Raw genomic sequence first — 23,817 nt, 5'->3', positions numbered from 1 at the left:
ATGGATTAATTACATGTGAGGGTGTTGACTGTCCAAGTTTCACTTTCATCGATTAGAACCAGTGAACAACTGAGACAACTCCGTTCCGCTTAATTTGCCATGGAAACGAAAATTGGTTGAGAGAAATCCAAAGTAGAAGAGAGATGTAAAGCAAAAGTAGTTGCCCAGGCTAAAGTATTGTTCTTCCTCAGAATGCGTTATACAATTTTTCCATGACAATATTGATGTCCGATGACTAGTTTTTACATGTGTTTATGAATTGTTGTTTAGCGTCGCACTCAGCAGTATTCCAGCTATAAAGAATTATTACAATAAACATGCAGTAAACACTCAAAACAACTTCAGTTTCTGATCATTGAAGGTCGCAAGGGTTTATCTATCGGTACATATGTGCACCGCATTTCTGTATGGTTTCAACACATCTATGGGAGTCTTGGAAAAGGACGTTTACCTTCAGTAAATGTAAGACTGATTATTTGACTGTTGTTTAACGCCGCACTCAGCAATGTTCCAGTCATTTGGTGGCGGTTGTGTAAATAATCGAGCCTGGACCACACAATCCAGTGACCAACAGCATGAGCGTCTATCTAACTGGAATACGATGACATGAATCAACCAAGTCAGCGATCCTGACCATCCGATCCCGTTAAGCCGCATCTTACGACAATCGTAGGTTGCTGAAGACTAATTCTAACACAGATCTTTAATAGGTTTTTGTACGTAAATTGGGAGGTGCTTATTAGGTTCCAGGTGTATATGTGGATTCTGTTCCTTGGCCCTATGTGAGGCACTTACACCACGTGGATGCAATAATCTTTGAAAAATAAGAGAAAGGACATTGGGCTAGTCAGAATCGAAGGGCATATTGCAATCAGGCTGTTGATGCACCCAGACACTGTCTGTTGGACTTGTGGGGATCAAGCGACTTTTGCTTGTCATGGGGGGCAACTACATGGATGGGTAGGCCATACTTGCAGACTTGGTTGATGGTATGGGTAGGCCATACTTGCAGACTTGGTTGATGGTATGGGTAGGCCATACTTGCAGACTTGGTTGATGGTATGGGTAGGCCATACTTGCAGACTTGGTTGATGGCATGGGTAGGCCATACTTGCAGACTTGGTTGATGGTATGGGTAGGCCATACTTGCAGACTTGGTTGATGGTATGGGTAGGCCATACTTGCAGACTTGGTTGATGGTATGGGTAGGCCATACTTGCAGACTTGGTTGATGGTATGGGTAGGCCATACTTGCAGACTTGGTTGATGGTATGGGTAGGCCATACTTGCAGACTTGGTTGATGGTATGGGTAGGCCATACTTGCAGACTTGGTTGATGGTATGGGTAGGCCATACTTGCAGACTTGGTTGATGGTATGGGTAGGCCATACTTGCAGACTTGGTTGATGGTATGGGTAGGCCATACTTGCAGACTTGGTTGATGGTATGGGTAGGCCATACTTGCAGACTTGGTTGATGGTATGGGTAGGCCATACTTGCAGACTTGGTTGATGGTATGGGTAGGCCATACTTGCAGACTTGGTTGATGGTATGGGTAGGCCATACTTGCAGACTTGGTTGATGTACGTATGTTCTTAATGTCAGTCACTGGATTGTCCGGTCCATACACTCCAAGTGGATCCGTATGAAAGCACAAATTCAGATAGAGTGCAATGATGACCTATGGTTTTAGTTAGCAGGTCCGCGGTTTTTCAAAGCTCCTGTTAGACCATCCTGCATGACGTTTCAGATAAATAATTACCGAATAAACATTTCTGTAATGAAGCAATAGCGGCTGGCTTGTGACGTGTTGACCAATATATCAACAAGGACCTTACATTCAGCACCAAACCGTGGCCCTACATCTTACATGATATACGATCTGGTGCCACCACATACATATTTAACCCACTAATACATGTACCTCTGACATGCGGACGAGAGCATCTTTCAGGAACATGGACGCTCAGTACAGCATATATTCTATACATGACCACCAGTCGTGCCTTTGTCTGGGAATACAGCAAATGTACTGTCTGGTTTGTTAAAATGTATAAATGTATAACACACTATATTGTATTGTACTTACAATTGTAAGTGCAACAGTTGTGGCAGTGGTCCTATGTGTTTTTAAGAAAACAATTGTGGAAGACGAAAAATCGACGTTAAAGCAATTGGATCAAACTGCAAGCACAAAATAACTTGAGATGGAAACGAGTTCAGTATTTGATGATAATAACCAAACATCATTAACACGCCATCACCAAGTGTCCTTATTGCCAAGAGCGCCTGAATACAAAGTATGTCGAACGTAAACACAGATATCTTCTTGCATGTACACCATCCATGGGAACAAAATACAGAAACCGTCGGATTATTTGTTAATTCAAATACAATGTGTGAAGCCCATTTCTGGTGTCCCCCGCGATATTGCTTGGATATTGCTAAAAGCGGCGCAAAACTAGTCACTCACTCACTCACTTTGTAGCAACAGTTGAATGTGAGATTGAATTCAGGTCAGCCTACAAATTACTGTTGGGAACTGTTTAAATCTCACAATTGATGATTGGTTCATTACAACCGATCAATCATCGAAAATAATTGCTTAACGTCATTTATCAAATTCTCCTAGTTATGTTTGTTAATACACAAAAATATACCATAAACGTGCAGTTCTTTTAGGTATTTTGCAAATTGCACAAAATGCATTACAAATTTCACATCGTAAAAGGATGACTAGTATGTTAGGAAAATAAATTTCCTGGTGTCTTTGATAACTTCAATCATGACAAGGAATGAGCTAGTATGTGTGAAATGTAACAGACAAAACCAACCTTGTGCAAAATCATGTTAATGCAATCAAGTGTTCCAAAAATTGTTTGAGTTCGATTATGAGAAAACATGATTGATTGCTTGGTCGTTTAGTCATTGCGACCAATCTTCGATTATTTATTTTTTATTTTTTAGTTGGACCACCACTACAACTAATGTGACTGGATTGCAACATAAGATTCAACAAGTACTAGCACATAAGTTACTAGACGGTAAGACTGTAAATTCTTAAATGTTGAAGTGATACGAAACGGACGCTTGACCATTAGAAACTGTCACATCGTATATTCTTTTAAAGCCTAATACAACACACACTACAGTAGGTGAGCACATCTATGTTTGTATACGTCGATTGTCAATGGCCTCATTAGTACCCTTCGTTTCGCGGTTTCTTCTATTGATCAGAGAGCAGGCTGATCTACGTGAATTTGTATTTAAATATTGCTGCATGGCAGTATAATTTATTGTAAAACTGTCGTGTAAGTGTTTTACATTGTTTCTGCTAAGATTCAGTAGAATCTAGTTTTAGATTGTCAGGTGTAAGCTGGAACCTTCCAGAACAGCACAAATTCATCCAGCTTAGTAAAGAAATGTCTGGAACATTTTAAGTAATGCAAACACATGCGTCTATCATCTAATGTTACAGACGAGTTATGGTCGACATTTTACCCTGGTATCCTGTCGAGACCTATTGGAACCATGGCCTGTTCTACTTTATGCTGCTAGTTTTGGTACATTTTCTGTATATCTGTAAACATAGTTATTTTGTTACGAAGTTGTCTGTCATTTCATGCCTTCAGGTAAAGATTTCTGTGTTAACTTCGACACGTGTAGGAATGGTTAACGGCCATAAGGCGTTGTTCTTTTTTACGTAACTGTACAAATTCACACTTTTCTAAATTCACAGTCGGCATGGCTGAAGATGGCACGGATCCTCTTCTGGAGCCTCTACCATTCAATGAAATGGGTGATGGCATAATTGATATGGACTCCCACTAGATTGCCGCTAATGTTGATGAGATGCTAGGAGATGTCTCGGGTGTTCTGGAGCTCAAATAGCACACTTTTGTATTGATAAAATCCATCTTGAGTAACAAGAGCTGTAACCCGCTCTGTCAGTGTAATCTGCCAATACCCCTTCATTAAGTCAAACTTGCTGACGTTCTTGGCTTGACCCAATGTGATGAAGTCATCAATCCTTGGTATTGTGAAGGAAGGTTTGTTTGATAGGTGGTACACTTCTTAGAGGGGTTGCTTGTGATTTTGACATGTGTTTGGGCTTGGGAACTTTAAGCATTGTGTGTGAGTGGACATTAGGACATATACTGAGTCAAAAAAGAAACTTCACATTCTTTCTTCAGGGCACTTTAAAAGAACAAGAGATGGTAAGATGGTTAAATTGTTATTATTTCATTGCTGAGATATGTGTGATGTACTCGATGCACTGACAGTGCCATAATCAGTTCCATTAGGCTACACCGCCGTTCCAAAACATGGGTATACAGAATGTCAAGTCACAAGAATAAAAATGCGAAATTTCACAGTTCAGTATCGTGTATGGCCGCCCCGCACATTCACCACTGCCAAACACCGTCTCCTCATCGACTGCCTGATGCTTGTGAACACGTGGTTGGGGATTCTGCGCCATTGCTCTTGCAAGGCAGCGCCAAGTTCCTGCAAAATCTGAGGTTGGTTCCTAAGAGCACAAAGCCTTCTCCCAAGTGCATCCCAAACGTGCTCTATTGGATTAAGGTCAGGGGACCTCGATGGCCAGTCCATAACGTTGATTCCAGCGTTTTGAAGGAAATTTCGTGTCAACATCGCGGTATGCGACCGAGCATTATCATGCTGGAACTGTAGACCTGGGCCATGAGCCGCCATGAAAGGAACGAGTTCAGGGGGTGAGCACCTGGTCGCGGTAAGCAGCAGCTGTGAGGTTTCCACGGATGACCAGAAGTCGGGAACGGTTGTTCCCACAGAAAGCACCCCACACCATGCAACTTCCGCCCCCGAATCTGTCGACTTCCTGTACACAACATTGGGCATACCGTTCACGACGTCGTCTCCAGACTCTATGCCTGCCGTCCGCGAATCTGAGGGTAAACCTGGATTCATCGCTAAAGACGACTCGATTCCAGTCTCTCTGGGTCCATCGGAGGTGACGTTGGGCCCAAAGCAGACGTTGACGTTGATGAAACGGCGTCAATATTGGCCCACGATATGGACGTCGGGAATAGAGATTGGCAGCCCGCAACCGATTTCGAATGGTCTGTGAGGACAGTCGACCTCTAAACATCTCAGCCCTGGTTCGTGTAGCCGGCAGATATCTGTCACGTAGGTGACGTAGGACGATTTGACGGTCTTCTGCTCGTGACGTCACACGTGGACGACCCGACCTTGGGCGATCAGAAGTGGTGCCAGTTTGTTGTAGACGACCTCGCAAGTCATACACAGTACGACGGCTGCATCCCATTGCTCTTGCGACGTCAATAACTGATCTTCCCGCTTGCAACATGCCAACGGCACGTTCACGTTGCACATTTGACAATCGTGGCATTTCAAGTACCGTTAGAACTGTGGTTTAAAAGTGTTTTTTCAATTCTTGAGGCCAATGCAAACACGTGCATATGAAGAAAACTTCGATGTGAAGATCACGTGATCGACTGCACGTGCAAAACCTGATTTGGCACTAACGTCATTTGCACGACGAATGGATGGGTTTGAGTGGGTTTTGCTAACGTTTTTCTAGAGTCGAAAGATAGGGATCCCATTTCGGATACATAGATGTATCATCAGAGAAACATTATTCATTATTTTTCAAATTACATTTTGTGAAGTTTCTTTTTTGACTCAGTATATATGTTGGTGAGCAGAAAGTTGATCCTGTATTTTAAGCTGCTATTTTGGCTATTTGTTAACACGTAGGAATCCTGGGGATGCAGGAATGTGCAGGGTGATACAACAGGAAAGGATATTTCACCCCACGATGTTCTCTTTCAGACATTTCTAAGTCTGGTTTAGAGTTGGATAACAAAAGGTTCTGCCCCAGTCAGTTCTAACGATATATCTAGATTTTCGCCAGAGCCTACTTGTATAAAAAGCTCACGCATAATAAAAAACCTGCTATTCTTCCCCAAATTCTTTTTTAACTGTAAAGCCATAACGTTTTTGTCGTTCGGCTAGTGAGGAGCGAGACAGGAGTATTTGGTTTTGTTAGCAGAGGTTTTGTGGCAGCTAAAGGTGACAGGTGTGGCTGATCCTAATGTTTGTCATAAGCCTACCACTTGGGATAGTATGAAAAATCTTCAAATAGTAATCCAGGACTTGTTTCTGTATTTTGTCACTTATGATAATATAAAGTACATTTCATTCAGGTAATTAGTACATGCATGCTATCACGTGTGAAGCCATTAGGAGTCCTGAGACCATTCTCCGACAGAAAGGTGTTGCTTATGTTAGTATCACGGTATTGGTCAGTTCATCCCAATGTTGGGTTTGCCCAGGAACATGAAGATCGGTTCTATTTTCCAACACTTAGGGCATCAGCTAGGTTAACTCAAGTGGATATAATCCTGAATAGTATTGAGCTAGATCAGTGACCTATTCAGTGAGAATACGTCAAGGCCTGGTACTTCAAGCCAGGGTGGATGTTATTTCAAAAATTAACTTTGAGATTTCTTACTTCCGTACATTTTGTCAGACATATAAGAATGTTGTAACTACTAATTTCCTTTACAAAGTGGTGGTGGAATTTGTTTGGGACTGCAACTATATGGCTCCTGTTCATACAATCCAATGATCAATAGACATGAGAATCGATCTACGCAATTGGGATACAATGACATGTGTCAACCAAGTCAGAGAGCCTGACCACCTGATCCCGTTAGTCGCCTCTTACGACAAGCATGGGTTACTGAAGACCAATTCTAACCCGGATCTTCACGGGGAGACAAGCATGGGTTACTGAAGGTTCATTCTAACCAGGATCTTCATGGGGAGACAAGCATGGGTTACTGAAGGTTCATTCTAACTCGGATCTTCACGGGCAACGTTTATAACCAAAACGCTTATAACATACTGAACTGTTGTTGGCATCTCAGCCACGTACTGTATATTTTGGTCGAAATGCGTATAACAAACTACGGTTATATCGAAGTTCAATTTTTGGTTCCTTTAAATTTACTATATGTACAATTGCATAGTACACACACACACACACACACACACACACACACACACACACACACACACACACACACACACACACACACACACACACACACACACACACACACACACACACACACACACACACACACTTGTATACACTGTGGAGTAAAACAAGGAAACTGTGTTTCTGCAGATGCTTTTATTGAACTTTCTAAATGTGCACGTGGTGATACAGCCTCTGGAGCAGCACCAAGTCCTTGACAGGAACAGGATGTGAATAATTAAGGCTGTCGTTCCTTCTCTGTTTTGAACAAAATTCGTAACGTAATATAGATGCATAAAGTATTATTCTAATACACATATAGTATCGTAAATATTTCAAAAGAACCTGTTACTGTGATCATTGAAGGTCGTAAGATCTCTCTGCATGGTTTCATCAAATTTAGAGGAATTCTGGGAGAACAACATTTATCTTCAGTGCCAAGTTTGACAAAGAACAGCAACTACATTTATTTCTCAGTGATACACGTGCTGGTTCAGGTATTCATTCTAGCCATCGTAGAGGGTTGACAATATTATAGTGTTAACTTTAAGTGAACAGAGTAAAGAGTGATTTCCATGTAGATAAAAGACATATCCGATCCAATATCCACCTCGGTCCATCCGCCTCATCACTTGAAGGACGCTTTGACAACTCTGTCTCCAAGTGGCATGGTGGGACGGAAGTTGTCTTCAAGAGGTCCGCCATGGGCATCTTTCAAGTGTCTAAGGCACTTCAACTGTAACCAAGATTGTTTTTTGAAACCACCAAATATATAGAAGTCAGCTGCAACCAAACATGTTATTGTTAAAAATATCAAATATATAGAAGTTGTGACATACCAATGTTGTCCCATGCATGGCTCAATGAAGAATAGCTACTTACCAACACCTTTGATTTAATATTCGTACAGACGACTTACTTAACAACTTACAATATCCGTTTCTATTAATGTAATTTTGTTAATTTGAAGTTGAGTAACTAAATGTTTGTCAGTTTCTGATTTACGGTCAGAATGGAATTTTGAGGTGCATAATAAGGTAAGGAATGAGGTGCAGGATTGATGTGCGTATGACAGGCCCGTTACAAACCATAGTAATGAAACAGTACATTCTTGAAGTTCAAAGACTGTACATATGGAGCTATAAAAGTCTGTAATTCCGATTATGGAACCAAGCTGAGTTTTAAAAGGCGAACATCAGGGGTCAAGACACTACATGATACCTGGATACTTTAACTGTCTCAGGCGAACAACGGACGAAACTTTGGATATGTTCATCACTATCTTATAGGGATTCATAAACACATGCTCTGTCACCGTATCGCATGGTGACAATCACTGGATTGTCTGGTCCAGACTATTGTTCACAAACAACATGGTACAGCTGCTTTACTGCTGAAACAAATACATACTCATTGTATAGTCACAACTGTACAATCGACTCTGATTTTAGCAGATATTTCTTATGGATGTGGAAAGGGTTTTGTCGCTTCTATTTACATTAGAAGACATAAGAACAAACCTGGTGTTCAGACACATGGATGGGTTCTTCCATTATTATCCACCTGACACATTCCGACAAAGGGGGGCGTGGTCAGAGATCCAGGGTAGGTATAATACTTTGTCGTATCAGCTGCAAAACAGTAGACACCAAATGTACATATATAACAGAATGCACATAATACTCATGGAGAGGGGCATGGTGAGAGATCCAGGGTAGATAAATTTTGTTGTTGTATCAGTTGCAAGAGAGTAATGACCACATGAACGTTTTACCAACATTGTTTCATGGGCCACAATCACCCATCTGGACATTTTGCACACATAGTAACTTCAGTTTCTGGTCGACAAGCATCTGGTTAAAGGCTTGCAGTTAATGGCTTTCAGATACCGTTTACCTTTTCACTCACTTAATCACCATGCCTCATTATTTCACTGAACTTACATGGCAGCAGTTTAGAGGGATGAAAAACACCCTTCATGTGACAGCTGGTGTGAGCTTTCTCGACAGAGTGCATCAGATCACAGAGCTTTTCGAATTCTTTATTTTCGTGTTTTCCAACCTGAAATGTTCAATCCTAAATGAAAGGGAATTAACAGGCTAAGAATCAAAATACATACAGGTTTTATATATTTAGTTGTCAGCTGATCATGCTTACAGAGTCAGACTGGACGCAATGAAGACGGCTGTACCTGCACCAACTACATTCAGTGGAAACTAAAATGCGTTGAAATCCATTCATCAATGTTGTCAATCCTGATGCTTCAGCTTCCAAAAAATGCCTGATAAAAAGTATTGTTGGCACTGAAAACATCCAAACAAGGACACGTGTTGGCAGAGAGTCAAGCTTAGATTCCAACCTTCAGCTGCTTCTTAAAATATATTGGTGATATCATGGCTTGTTTGATGGATAAGAAACACGGATATCATACTTTTATGTCACAGATTCGACTGGTTCACGTGATAAAATACTGACAAGGAAATACTTTTCTAATACATTTCGAAATACAGTTCGCAAAAAAAACTGAGACATGTCGGCAAGATGTATTCGTAGTAGCAGTATCACTCGGGGTAACTTTGTGTTAATACTTTAAAAGACAGGTTCTATGGCACTTCGGCTAGGTTCTTCGGCTCGTGGGACGAATAAAACCACATTTGATACAACTCATATGGCACACGTTGCTTTGTTGGTGAATCTAACGCTTAGGATTACAAAGTAATGACATTGTGTTGACCTTGATGAACACTGCAAGCACAGCCAGGCCGTCCTCCTTGCCCAGAGCCTCCTTAAATGTTCCGTACTTCTTAGGGTCATAGGTCACGAAATGAAGCTGAAATGTCCAATCAAACAGACTGAAATGTCCAATCAAACAGACTGAAATGTCTGTCAGAACAGCTTCCAAGAGGTGTGAAAGGTAAAAAAGGATAATTATCTCCCCCTTCCTGTTGGACACGCCACTCACGTATAATTTATATAGTTAAGTACCGGTAGAGTTTGAGATGTGAAATCTTCATGTGAATAATTAGCCTCCTCTAATATATTTTGCGTGGTTCCGATAAGAGTGTGACATTGCAAAGTTAATTCAAACAAATGAATGTTTAAGAGCGTAACACAAATCTTCCCTTTAATGAGTAAGCTGGTACCGGTACACGTGCTTGAAGTATGTTCTTCCGCCGTAGACACATGATGTGTCACGTAAGTATATTAAACTTAAGACTAACAAATTGCTCTATCATTAGACTGAAAAGTCACAGTTTCAGAAGTATTTCTCTTTGTTCAAAAATATATTCCTCCCTGTGGTAAACTAACTGTTGAATCACCTCTGCAGCATAGTGTTTCCCATTGACCGTATGTTCTGAGCCAGTATGGTCGGTGAGTCCCCAGTGAAAATGGAACTGCCTTAAATGGTATTCCTCATGGCCGAGGATTCCGCCAGTTAAAGCTGTATTGATAGAAAGGGAATTTAGATTAGACACTTTCTAGGTTTACATGATGTATATGAAAATTATTTAGCGAACAACTTCAGCAGATTTGAGGCTAAACATACATGTAGCTTCTTCAGTTGTTATCAATCCATGACCGTAATAAATATTGGAGGTTCTGACAATACCACACCTCCTAAACTGGTTTTATATGAATCAGACACTTACTCGAATGCTCCCTTATTTCCACTTCAAAGGAGTGTCCATTGTTCATTACTTCCGGGTTGTGCTCCTTTTCGAAGTCAATCTTAAGGTGATGTCGGTGGAGGTGATGATCAAATTTAACCATTTCAGTTTCGATATCGATTGGAGACTGGTGGCGTCCCCCTGCATTGGGACATGCCAGGATCCAGTGAGTAGGTCCTGCAGCAGTAAATAACACGATGAAAGAAGCTGTTTGTCACATAGCAGCAGTAAATAACACGATGAAAGAAGCTGTTTGTCACATAGCAGCAGTAAATAACACGAAGAAAGAAGCTGTTTGTCACATAGCAGCAGTAAATAACACGATGAAAGAAGCTGTTTGTCACATAGCAGCAGTAAATAACACGATGAAAGAAGCTGTTTGTCACATAGCAGCAGTAAATAACACGATGAAAGAAGCTGTTCGTCACATAGCAGCAGTAAATAACACTATGAAAGAAGCTGTTTGTCACATAGCAGCAGTAAATAACACTATAAAAGAAGCTGTTCGTCACATAGCAGCAGTAAATAACACGATGAAAGAAGCTGTTCGTCACATAGTAGCAGTAAATAACACTATGAAAGAAGCTGTTTGTCACATAGCAGCAGTAAATAACACGATGAAAGAAGCTGTTCGTCACATAGCAGCAGTAAATAACACTATGAAAGAAGCTGTTTGTCACATAGCAGCAGCAAATAACACGATGAAAGAAGCTGTTTGTCACATAGCAGCAGTAAATAACACTATGAAAGAAGCTGTTCGTCACATAGCAGCAGTAAATAACACTATGAAAGAAGCTGTTTGTCACATTGTGTCAGCGTTAACCAGACTAAGGTGATCAATATAGTCTGAACTTCACAGAACCTGTCTATCATATATGGGCCGGTGAGGTAGGTTAGTGGCTCGATCCCCCTCATGGGTACAATGTGCGAAGACTATTTTTGGTGTCCACCGCCGTGATATTGCTGGAATGTTGCCAACAGCTGCGAAAAACTTAACTCACTCACTGTATTTCAAACAGTATCAGTTTAACCATAACCAGAATACGATAATGTTTGCAAGAACTGAACTCAATAGAATTATGGCTTTGTTTTTTTATGTTCTACGTTGCTACATGTATTCACTTTTCCTGTATGTGTTCAAATTCAGCAAAACATAATCATGTTTGATTGACATTTTAGAAGTTAATGAATAATAAGAAAGCTGGTATATTTTATGGATGGCAACCTCTTGGGGCAATGGAGAAATACTATCCAAAAATATCCAGGACTTCACCAAAAGAAACTGGCAGAAGCAGTTACAATCCACCGACACAAACTCTCAATCAACAGAGATCAAGGATATCTCGACCCATCTGCACACAATGAACTGATAAAAAGCAACAGAGCAGAAGACTCCAACTATCATTGCCATTTAATCCTATCAGCCATGTATAATTTGTTCCCTATTATGAACAGTTGGCATCCTCCTATTGTCACTGCATTATTACCAATATCAATTGTAATCCCTGTTGATGTTTATACGTCTGTTCTGTACTGTAGTATCACCCGTGTGCGAGGTACTCAGCATGTCGGAAAGCGCACGTTAAATCTCCAAATCATCATCATCGTGTGGTATTTCACCCTTTATTGACAACGGTATAAGAACCGATACCGAAACGTCGCATCATAATATAATAAAGCGGTTTTCTTTGATTGGCATTCTAGAAATTGAGCAGATGAAGACTGAGGACAATTTGTATGGATATACAACTTCTTTATTCTGTGTAAGCGATGTTTCCACATAGATTCTTATGTCGTTGTCAAACAAGTCAAACTTTAATAAGGAAGTTGTCATCCTTAAAGTATTTTAGCATTCTTATTCAACAAATCAAATTATAAGTAATGATGAAAGGGTACCATTTAAAGATTATAACGAATTGTTACATTGTGCAAAGTATTGAAGGAATTAAAGTTTTTACCGTCGTCAGGTCCGTAGCCAAATTCCATGATGATGTTCCCGATGTGTACCAGCTTCTGAATACAGAGCGGCATCTGTGGTCCTATTTAAGGTAAACGGTGACCAAGTCCCCTCACATGTTCAGGTATATTAGTATTCTGGTTCTGTCGTTTGGTACATGATATTCTTGCAGATTAGCAGTTTCTAGCATAGTCATTTTGAGTTTGTAACCATTATGCCCTATACTGGGTAAAATACGAGAAATAAAATTTTACATTTTTAGCTATTTTGAATATGGTTAATGTTAAACATATATGTATAGTTGCCTTCACGTTTACAAGTATCCGAGTCTGTAGCTGATACACAACCTTAGTGTACCGTAACGTTACACTAACAAGGCTCTGATTAGTGAATGCCATCTTTATATGGACCAAGGGTGGGACCCGTGAAGATCCGGGCAAGAATTGATCTTCAGTAACCCATGCTTGTCGTAAGAGGCGGCTAATGGGATCAGATGGTCAGGCTCGCTGATTTGGTTGACACATGTCATTGTATCCCAATTGCGTAGATCGATTGTCATGTCTGTTGATCACTGGATTGTATGAACAGGAGTCTTATAGTTGCAGTCCCAAACAAATTCCACCTCCACTTTGTAAAGGAAATTAGTAGCTACAACATTCTTATATGTCTGACAAAATGTACGGAAGTAAGCAGCCATACCTAGAAATCTCAAAGTTTATTTTTGCTTGGGAAATGTGGAATTTTGAAATAACGTCCACCCTGGCTTAAATGGAACTACCAGGCCTTGACGTATTCTACCTGAATAGGTGAATAACAGAACCAGCACGTGTATCATTGACAGATAAATGTAGTTGCTGTTCTTTGCCAAACTGGGCATTGAAGATAAATGTTGTTCTCCCAGAATTCCTCTAAATTTGATGAAACCATGCAGAGACATCTTGCGACCTTCAATGATCATTATAACAGGTTCTTTTGAAATATTTACGATGCTATATGTGTATTAGAATAATACTTTATGCATCTTTATTACGTTACGAAATATGTTAAAAAAAAGAGACGAAACGACAGCCTTAATTATTCACATCCTGTTCCTATCAAGGACTTGGTGCTGCTCCAGAGGCTGTATCACCACGTGCACATTAAAAAAGTTCAATTAAAGCATCTGCAGAAACACAGTTTCCTTGTTTTACTCCACCGTGTATATACAAATGTGCATGTGTGTGTGTGTGTGTGTGCTCTCTGTGTGTGTGTGTGTGTGTGTGTGTGTGTGTGTGTGTGTGTGTGTGTGTGTGTGTGTGTACTATGCAATTGCATATATAGTAAATTTAAAGGAACCAAAGATTGAACTTCGATATAACCGTAGTTCATTATACGCATTTCGACTAAAATGTACAGTACGTGGCTGGGACGCCACGTGCACATTAAAAAGTTCAATAAAGGCATCTGCAGAAACACAGTTTCCTTGTTTTACTCCATCGTGTATATACAAATGTATGTGTGTGTGCATATGTGTGTGTGTGTATATATATATATGTGTGTGTGTATATATGTGTATATATATATATATATATATATATGTGTGTGTGTGTGTGTGTGTTTGTGTGTGTGTGTACTATGCAATTGTATATATACTCTCCGAAAAAAGAAACGCATATAGGAATTTCAACTGTATTTTTATGTTTATTTTGAAACTTCTTGTAGGCTTTATGAGTCAACGGAATATAGCGAAATTGCACACTGGGAATGCAGACTTATCCGTCTTTGGCACCAACTCGAGGAAAGTCAGGTTGAGTGTCACATGGAGACGTGTGGTGGCGCTGAAGTCAATACCTCGTGTGACCACCGTGGGCATCCAGAACTGCACGGCATCGCCTCGGCATCGAACGAATAAGTCTCAGAATCTCGTGTTGCCCAATCGCAGCCCACTCTGCCTGTAGTGCCTGTGAGAGTTGCTGAAGTGTCTGAGGGTTACGGCGTCGCACCCGTCTGTCCAGGGCATCCCACAGATGTTCGATCGGGTTTAAGTCCGGTGATCTTGGGGCCAGGGGAGCACATTGATGTTGTGGTTCCGAAGGAAGTCTCTAGTGTGACGTGCTGTGTTTGGCCTGGCATTGTCCTGTTGAAACAACTCCCTCTGGCGATCAATGATTGGAAGGAGGTGTGGGCGTAGGATTTCGTCACAGTACCGTTGAGCTGTCAGGTTGCCCTGGATCATCACCAAATCACTTCTCTTACGGCAGGTAATCGCTCCCCACATCATAACACTGTCCCGGCCGAATCTGTCCACCAGGGGAACGCAAGCATTGGCGAAACGTTCACGTCGACGTCTGTACACCCGCATTCTTCCATCGCGTCGCTCCAATAGAAATCGTGATTCATCACTGAACCAGATTGTACGCCAATTCGGTACGCTCCAGGCCTGAACGTTGGTGCACCATTGAACTCGATATCGACGAGTTTGTTGTCGAATCACAGGGCCAAAATAAGGTCTTCTGGCACGTCAACCAGCCTCTCTCAACCTGTTCCTGACGGTCTGTGCAGAAAGCCTCCTCAATCCGGGTATTTGTCGAGCGGTACTGGTCGCCGTAGCTGTTCGATGACGCAGGTGATGTACCCGGATGTAGCGATCCTGCGCCACAGTGGTCGCTCGAAGTCGAGGGGCATCTGCTACCGAATTCTGCCGGCGATATCTCTCCCAGAGCCGTGAAATGGTGCTTTGGTGAACATTCATGCGTCGGGCAACTGCACTTTGAGATTGGCCAGCTTCAAGCAAACCAATGGCGATATGACGGTTGGCTTCACTTAGACGTGGCATTTTGCGTTCGTCAACAATATTCCAAATACAGTTAATAATCGAAAGACAACGATCAACCTTTTATACCCATCATTGAGACTATCTGATCCCCAACTTTCACGTGCATTGCATGTGAATTGTGTATTCTGTGACAAATCATGCTGTTAAATACGGGTATTTTACGGATGGTTCGTTTTGTTGTGATGTTTCAAAACAAAAACACCATAGGGCTCATAAACAGAGCAAAACCTTTTGTAAAATGAATCACGTTTAAATTCATTGCTACATGAAATTGCTATTTTCATGATGCGTTTCTTTTTGGGGAGAGTATATTATAAATTTAAAGGGACCAGAAGTTGAACTTAACCGCAACCGTAGTTCATTATACGCATTTCGATTAGAATATTGAGTATGTGACTGGGACGCCATCAACAGTTAGTTGTATCTGTCAGTGTATTATGAGCGTGTTCGTTATAAACCTTACCCGTGAAGATCCGGGATAGAATTGGTCTTCAGTAACCCATGTTTGTCTCCCGTGAAGATCCGGGATAGAACTGGTCTTCAGTAACCCATGTTTGTCGTAAGAGGCGATCAGGTGGTCAGGTTCGCTGACTTGGTCGACATATGTCATCGTGGCCCAATTGAATAGATCGATCATCGATGCTCATGCTCATCACTGGATTGTCTGGTACAGACTCGATTATTTACAGACGACTGCCATATAGCTGGAATATTGCTGAGTGCGGCGTAAAACTAAACTCAATCACTCACCGAGGGATGTCATCGTTTTATGAATGCATTGAACAGGTTTGTGTTGGCATACAAAGAGTTAAACTTCAGTTAGCTATCTCTGATTAGAGCCAATGAACATTTTTTAACAAGAAACGCATGTTCGTACAACAGAATACACCTAATCCCACTGGGTTACCTGTGCCCTCAAAAAGCAGAACAGGCAAAAATATGCAGAGACGAAAATACATAGGCAGAATAAGAATAGATCGTCTCTTCCTTGATAATGGTGTTTTAACAAACGTCGCTCCTAATTGTAATTGTGAAGAAGCTGGACATCCTTAGACCGCATCCTTACTTGATACTGCAACTTCGAAATGACTAGTGCAGAAGTTAGATGGACGAAGACATTAGCTGAGAGACACCGAAAGAAGTAGATATACACGGAAAGAAGCAGAGAGACAATGAAAGAACGAGAGAGACAAAGGCAGAAGTAGGGGGACAAAGGAATCATCACAAATTGACGTGAATGGTTCCACATTTTGAGAACCAAGATCAGTCCTCCATGGGAACGACTAAGGTTAAATGACCACTGATCAATACACATTACCGTGATCATCGTGTTGTACGTGTGTAGGATGATAAGACAGCCATGGCAAATGTGTCCCCCAAGTGTGGAAATCGAACAAAAACTTGAGTTATCATTTTAAGTAGTCTTATCTGTTTTTATGCATAACGACAGGAGGGTAAGGTCACATATTTGCTGTAGTGAACAATGTTTCCTACGTCAGAGTGAACCTGGACAACATGTGAGGTACCCACTCGGTTAGTTCTGGACTCGTAGTCTCCTTTTTTTTCATATTAATACAAGTGAATGCCTGACTGTCACTCTCCTTGCTAACATATTGGAATACGTTCTTGACTGCTCTTAAAAGACACTTAAGACCACAATATTCGTTCGAAATGAAACATATGTTATAATGATAATGAATTTATATAGCGCTTGCTTCCAAAATGTATTTGCTCAACGGCGCTGAAGAAGAAAGTCTGAAAAGTCTATGAGAGGGATATTGTGAACAGATGGTTTTTAGGGCTTTTTTAAAGAGTCTGATAGAGACTGTTCCAGAGCAGTGGGGCTGCAGCGAAGAAGGTTCTGTCCGCCACAGCGGTCTTGGTGGTTGGCTGGGAGAGAAGTAGGGCGTTGCTGGAACGGAGAGATCTGCTGGGAGTATGGAGAATTACAAGATTCTTCAGATATATATGTTATATATTTAACAAACTAATGATATATTCTGAAATCAACTCTAGACACCATGTTTCGTTGTGTGTAGTTGTGGACATTGACGTAGCAGTTAGCTGTCATGGATGTCTCCTTACAGGAGTGGGATAAGGAATTATGGAGTCTGCCAAACCAACATACCATGTGCATAAAATACAGTTCCTTTATGGCTGCAAGTCTTTGATTCACGACACATGGATAATTTCTGACATAATACAAGTGTGTCCATATTCAGTTCGCCGGGATGATATCTATGATTGTGCGTGCGTGCGTGCGTGTATACATACTACGTTGAACGTAGACGTTGTATGGATGCATTGACCTCCACTTTACAACCGCTTATTCATAGAAACAGGCAGATACGAGGGTCGATCAAAAGGTCCGTAGCCTAACTATATTCTCGATGTCCAATGTTTGAAAAGCTTCCATTTTATTTTGAAGGAATCGTTAGCAAAGCCATATCCAAAATTTCACATGTGTGGGTAATGTGGTTAACCAGATATTTGTCATCACAACACATTGGGGTATAATATTTCTAACTAAATTGCCGAAAATAAAAAACGATTTGTCTTTTGGTACCTCTTGGATAAAAGTATGCCCTCAGATAATGTCATATAAAATATGTTCAGTATAGTATTGGATGACTTCCCGTTTTTTAAGGACACCCCCATTTTAATCTTTCAAACACATTGTGTCCAGATATTCAAGCTGGCACTGTTTACAATATATTTTGAGCTGACACTTGTGTGTAAATTCAGTATTTAGCTTGAACCCTTGGCATCATGTATGCATAAGTGAAAATGTTAGAATAAGCTATGCCCTTATGATTACGTCATCTGAAAGGGGGATGGGTAGTGTCTCCAAAACAAGCTCTTTCAGTCAACACGAAGGCTGGAGTCACTTTAACAAGCGATTGTAATTTCAAATTGCTTTTTTATGAACTTTAGTATCTAAGTGTGATTCTAGGGGACTTCTGTCAATCTCAAAACACACAAAATATTTCTTGCATATTTTGTTTCCTGAAGTTTTTGATGCATTTATCGTTGATTTGCGTTTTTTGAGGGTACCAAGAGAAAAGGTCAAACAAAATGGGGATCGTGAGACTGGAACATAGCCAAACCAAATTGCTTGAGCTTTACAGATAATATGTAGAAAAATAAAACATAAAAATAACTGCATTTGTATCGTTTTCTTGGTCATTCTACATACTTTTTGATCGCCCCTCGTACATAAGCATGATAAGAAAAAATAGAATATGTAAACCATGTAATTTAAACTTTGTACATCATAACATCATTAATTTATATCTTTGTTAAACCATGCAAGACAACCGCACTTAGAACGATTGCCCATGTGCATATCCATCTGGTATACCTTGTACGGCATGTTCTCATTTCGCCTACATCCCAATTCGCCTACAGTCTTAAATCAACATTTCATGGTCTGTTGACTGTTGATTACACAATGGTAAACTAGTGGCACCCCTATGATCTAAACGTGGACTCTTCTAGTTAAAGTAGTAGAAGGACAAAAATAATTTATATCTGTTATTTGTCAGTTATTTATTTATTCTGTTATTTGTCATTTCCCGATCACAATGATATGCACATCATATCACATTAGTATTGAGGAAGTAAACTTGTGCAGATGGCCATGTAGGAGATAAACATACTGTGTTGGAAAATTAGAGGTTTATAACGAAATTTTAATAGCGAAAATAGATGGCAATTAAGAAAATGAGCCTTCAACTTCACTGATCCACCAACTTGTCACTTTTAGCGATTAGTGATGGCAACTGGTTTTAATAAGAGACAAATATGTTGACTTTACATTGGTAAAAAGAATTACAAGGTGCAAGCAATTCTACTTTGGACACGTTATACCTAGCTGTGTACACTTTTCGTTGGAATCGAACACATATCCTTATAACAACAGTCGATGAAAATGTAGTGTGGCACTGACCAGTGAGTCAGGTTCATTATAAGAGTAGGGGTGCAATTTCTAATCCCAATTAGCCTATAGTATTTTTGTATGCGAAATGGGATGTGACGAATAGAGACTAAACCTCTTGTATACCTTGTTCATATTTGACCCGTGAAGATCCTGGTTAGAATCAGTGTTCGGAATATTGCTGAGTGTGGCGTTAAACAACAAACCAACCAACCTAAAACATGTGCTTTGTCAAGTGTCTACTGCCTGAACTATATGTATAATTGTACTACTGGCCTGTGGCCTTTTCAGTGCAGAAAATAATGATGACAGAACCGGGACGAAACAGACGGGATGGTCTATTGTCTATAAAATATTTTTTCTCAGTTTGTGCATTCTCTTGCAATGCCTAAAGTGACGGAGTGGGCATAGTTTTAAGCCACTTTTAACAATATTCCAGCAAAATGACGGCGGGGAACACCAGCAATGGGCTTTACACATTGCAATGCCTTGAAGTCTTGACTTAAAAGATTATTTTCGCAATGTCATGTGTATGTTATCCCATGAAATTAATTCAATAATCAGCACTGTTTCGAGAAATCTTCATTTAAAGGTATCCGAAAGTGGTCATAGTTATATTGATTAACAGTCTAAGGAAGTACCCAGAACGTTACAGGTTGCCTTCCAGCCAATAAAATTCCTCTTAGGCCATATGACACACGTGTTTCATAACAGTGATATATTATATTCCCTACAAAACAATAAATTGAGAAAGCTATACATTTATCAGCCCAGATGGATTAGTGGATATTGCTGTTGGCCAAGCTGAATGTGTATTAAAATGTACTAAAAGTACATTGCGCGTGGTCCAGCATCCAGCGTCATTTTTATAGGTATTGCCAGTTGAAGCAACCCTCGGAGGATTCCAGAGCACGACACTTGTGAATTGTGAAGCATCAAATTGAATTCAACCACTTATCATAACTCTTTGAACAATCAGATTCAAGAATGTTCTATTCTCATAACAGAATATCTCTTCCCAAAAACCTGCTATGTAACTATAACGTATTGTCAAAATGCTCACATTCTCTTAGAAGTGTTTCACAAATTATGTTGCATGTGCTAACACGCAACATATGTTATATTTGGGATTACACTTTCTTAGTAAAGTACAAATCCTCGTACTGAGCGGGTTAGGCGGCTGACTTTGTGTGCTGGGGATTTGGTGCCTGACAATGAGGGTGTGGGTTCGAATCCCGGATGGGACTCAATCCAAAAAGTACGAGAATTTGTACTTTACTAAGAAAGTGTAATCCCATATATAACATATGTTGCATTTGACCACTTTCTAAAATGGCATTGAGTAATCATGTGCTAACATGATAGCGCAAGCATGTCACCCTCTGAAACAAATGATGAAAACATGAAATTCTCATACATCGCAGATAATGCCTGGAATTATAGAGCAAACGAAGCCGGTATGCTGTGCACGTTGATGCAGATTCTAATATTTCTGTACATACCAGCATTAAACTGGTTTTGTTGAAAGCATCATGCCTAGATACAAACATTCGGAAACAGTCAAGAAAAACGTACACGATGATAGTTCCTTCGGTATTCCAGGGTCCAATCGGTCTCCATGAAAATATGCTTTTCGTAGTAGGAGACTATGTAGTTGGGGCCGTCAGGCTGGATGCTTGGTTGAAATTTACAGGTCGTCCTGGTATATTTGGAGGGGCGGTGGGGTAGCCTAGTGGTTAAAGCGTTCTCTCGTCACGCCGAAGACCCGGGTTCGATTCTCCACATGGGTACAACGTGTAAAGCCCATTTCTGGTGACCCCAGCCGTGATATTGCTAGAATATTGCTAAAAACGGTGTAAAACTAAACTCACTCACTCACTGATATTGTTGGACTAGTGTCACCTATAGAATTGACACATTGGGCACATTTATCACCCGTGCATCAATTTCGGGGTCGGTGAAAGGATACAATATTCCCAAAAAAAATATATGAGTGACTATTGACTAGGATATCATAAAGTAGTTAATCAATGTTCCCGTGATATCACATAGAAGAACAACAGACTATGTAGACATTGCTGCTCTGCGATCGTACTCCTCTAGGTACAGGTTCTTTTCACCAGGTTCCATTCTTAGCATGGGTGACCGCCTCCGTGGTTAGAGTGGTTAGAGCGTCCGCCTGGAGAGCGGAAGGTCGCGGATTCGATCCCCGACCGCGTCATACCAATAGACGTTAAAATATGGTACTTGTTGGTCCCTGCCTGACGCTCGGCATTAATGGGTACAAGAAGGACTGGTCGGCTCGGAGTCAGTATAATGTGTCTGAGTTGGGTATTCATGCTTCACTGCGGCATTGTATCTCAGTGGGCTAGCACTATAAAACCAGCTTAAGTCTGGGCTAGTACAAGCAGCCGCACATACACATACACACGCATGCACGTCGTCATATGAGCGAAATATTCTCAAGTACGACGTAAAACCCAATTTCACCTCACCTCACCTCATCTTAGCATGGGTACAGTGGGTGAAGTGCACGTCAGTTTAATCCAGTTTGATTGTTCACCAATCTCCAGCAATACGACAGCACAAACAATAAGCAATCTTTATTGGGAAATAGGAAACATACAAGTAGTCATTTGGACATCTTATGACGTGTAGACTGCAACAACCGGTATCACTTACCACGCTTACAACAACCACATCGTTCACAACACGAAGTCATAAACATTATTATCAGTTATGATCAACATAATATATGTATATGTTTCTAAGGAAACGTGTATGTTATAGAATATCTAATGTAAGTCGGATCCGGGATAGAATTGATCTTCAGTAACCCACGCTTGTCGTAAGAGGCGACTAACGGGATCAGTCGGTCAGGCTCGCTGTCTTGGTTGACACATGTCATCGGTTCCCACTTGCGTAGATCGATGTTCATGCTGTTGATCACTGGATTGTCTGGTCCAGACTCGATTATTTACAGACCGCCGACATATAGCTAGAATATTGCTGAGTGCGGCGTAAAACTAAACTCACTCACTCATCTAAGTCGTCTCTGAAATATACTCCTCGTTTCTTTGTGACAGAACCCACTTGAATTGAACATCGAATGAATGAAATTAGTATATACTTGACATTTTAGCAACATGGACATATGATAGAACTTGTATATGCATGTATCGGATTGTAGTACCCACCGACACGAGAATCAAGTGTACAATATCACGAGATAAAACAATTGGTCTGCTATTATGTAGTTGAATTCGAGGTTTGATACAGATAAGTTTTATACTTCCTCTGAAAAGAAGAGCCGAAATATTTACATTATGTACATCACATTCGGCATGTCGCCTGAAACAAGTATATATTTGCCAATATTTTCGTAAAATGCCCCAGCAACATGTACAGTGAGCCTCGCCCGACAACGGTTCATCATCACCCAACGTTCCTATGTCTCACCATGTTGATAAGCACTTACCAAGCAATATTAATATTTAAACATTATTTCTTTCTATCTATTTTTATACATACACATATATAAGCATTGCACAATAACATATATCAGACAATCTCGGATATGGTTGAATATTTGGTCACCACTACTGAATAAAGAACTAACACTACTGTGGGATATTGTTAGAACCTGACAGCATGGAACTGGGCCTGCTGCTGATCATGGGACACGAATACTCTGCAGCTGATATCACATGCAAAACACACTCGTTCCAGACTGGCACATTTAATTTGGTAAATTATAGGACTCGTTCCTGGTTTAAATTACATGAGCAACATACCTTTTTGTTTAATTATACATATTTTCTATTCCAACACCATAACACCGGCGGCAAGTATGTCAGAATACGCCTAGATCTATTGTGGCCCTCATTGTCAGGTTTCGGTTGTATGTTACATGACCATTACACAAAACCTCACTCTTTCCCTGCCCATGTAAAGTTAGGCTGAAGCTGGACCCAAATGGCCTTCTAATAGTGTTAATACTTCACAATTATTACAAACTGTCGAGTAAGTGAAGTACACACCTATGTATGTTTTCATGCAGGTATCTTGAATTTGGACCTAAAGTTCGGTGGCATTTTTTAGCCTAGTAACGTTTTCTAAACGCTAAAGCAAGATGCAAGTGTAAACATTCCTCTGCCCTTTAGTTTAGTATTGTCCAACAAAATGCATATGATCACAGTCACTTTCTCCCTTGAGTATATAAAACATGTATAGACAATCTGAACGCTTTGTGTTATTTTTGTTGGACCCATATTATCTTTTACTTGGCAAGTCTTTAGGCCCAGCAGAAGCGTTGCCGTCGTCGATGGAACACTGGCGCCCGACATGGAACAGCGCGAGGGAGGAAGTTTTCGCAATAACAAGGCCCCGCTTTTA

General features: G+C 40.6%; 1 protein-coding gene across 1 annotated transcript; it reads right to left on the bottom strand.

Moving 5' to 3' along the window:
- Nucleotides 1-7,673: 7,673 nt before the first annotated feature.
- Nucleotides 7,674-12,744, bottom strand: LOC124292192 (carbonic anhydrase 2-like). The gene is given in 8 exon segments (XM_046729243.1): nucleotides 7,674-7,781; nucleotides 8,566-8,631; nucleotides 8,633-8,676; nucleotides 8,989-9,106; nucleotides 9,780-9,875; nucleotides 10,366-10,487; nucleotides 10,696-10,890; nucleotides 12,672-12,744. Coding segments are annotated over 8 exon segments (822 nt in total).
- Nucleotides 12,745-23,817: the final 11,073 nt, after the last annotated feature.

This window comes from Haliotis rubra, unplaced genomic scaffold, assembly GCF_003918875.1.
Source record: "Haliotis rubra isolate DU_JTF1 unplaced genomic scaffold, ASM391887v1 Scf51, whole genome shotgun sequence".
Classification (NCBI taxonomy): Eukaryota; Metazoa; Mollusca; class Gastropoda; order Lepetellida; family Haliotidae; genus Haliotis; species Haliotis rubra.
Note: the sequence above shows the minus strand (reverse complement) of the source record. Positions and strands in the feature narration are given on the sequence as shown.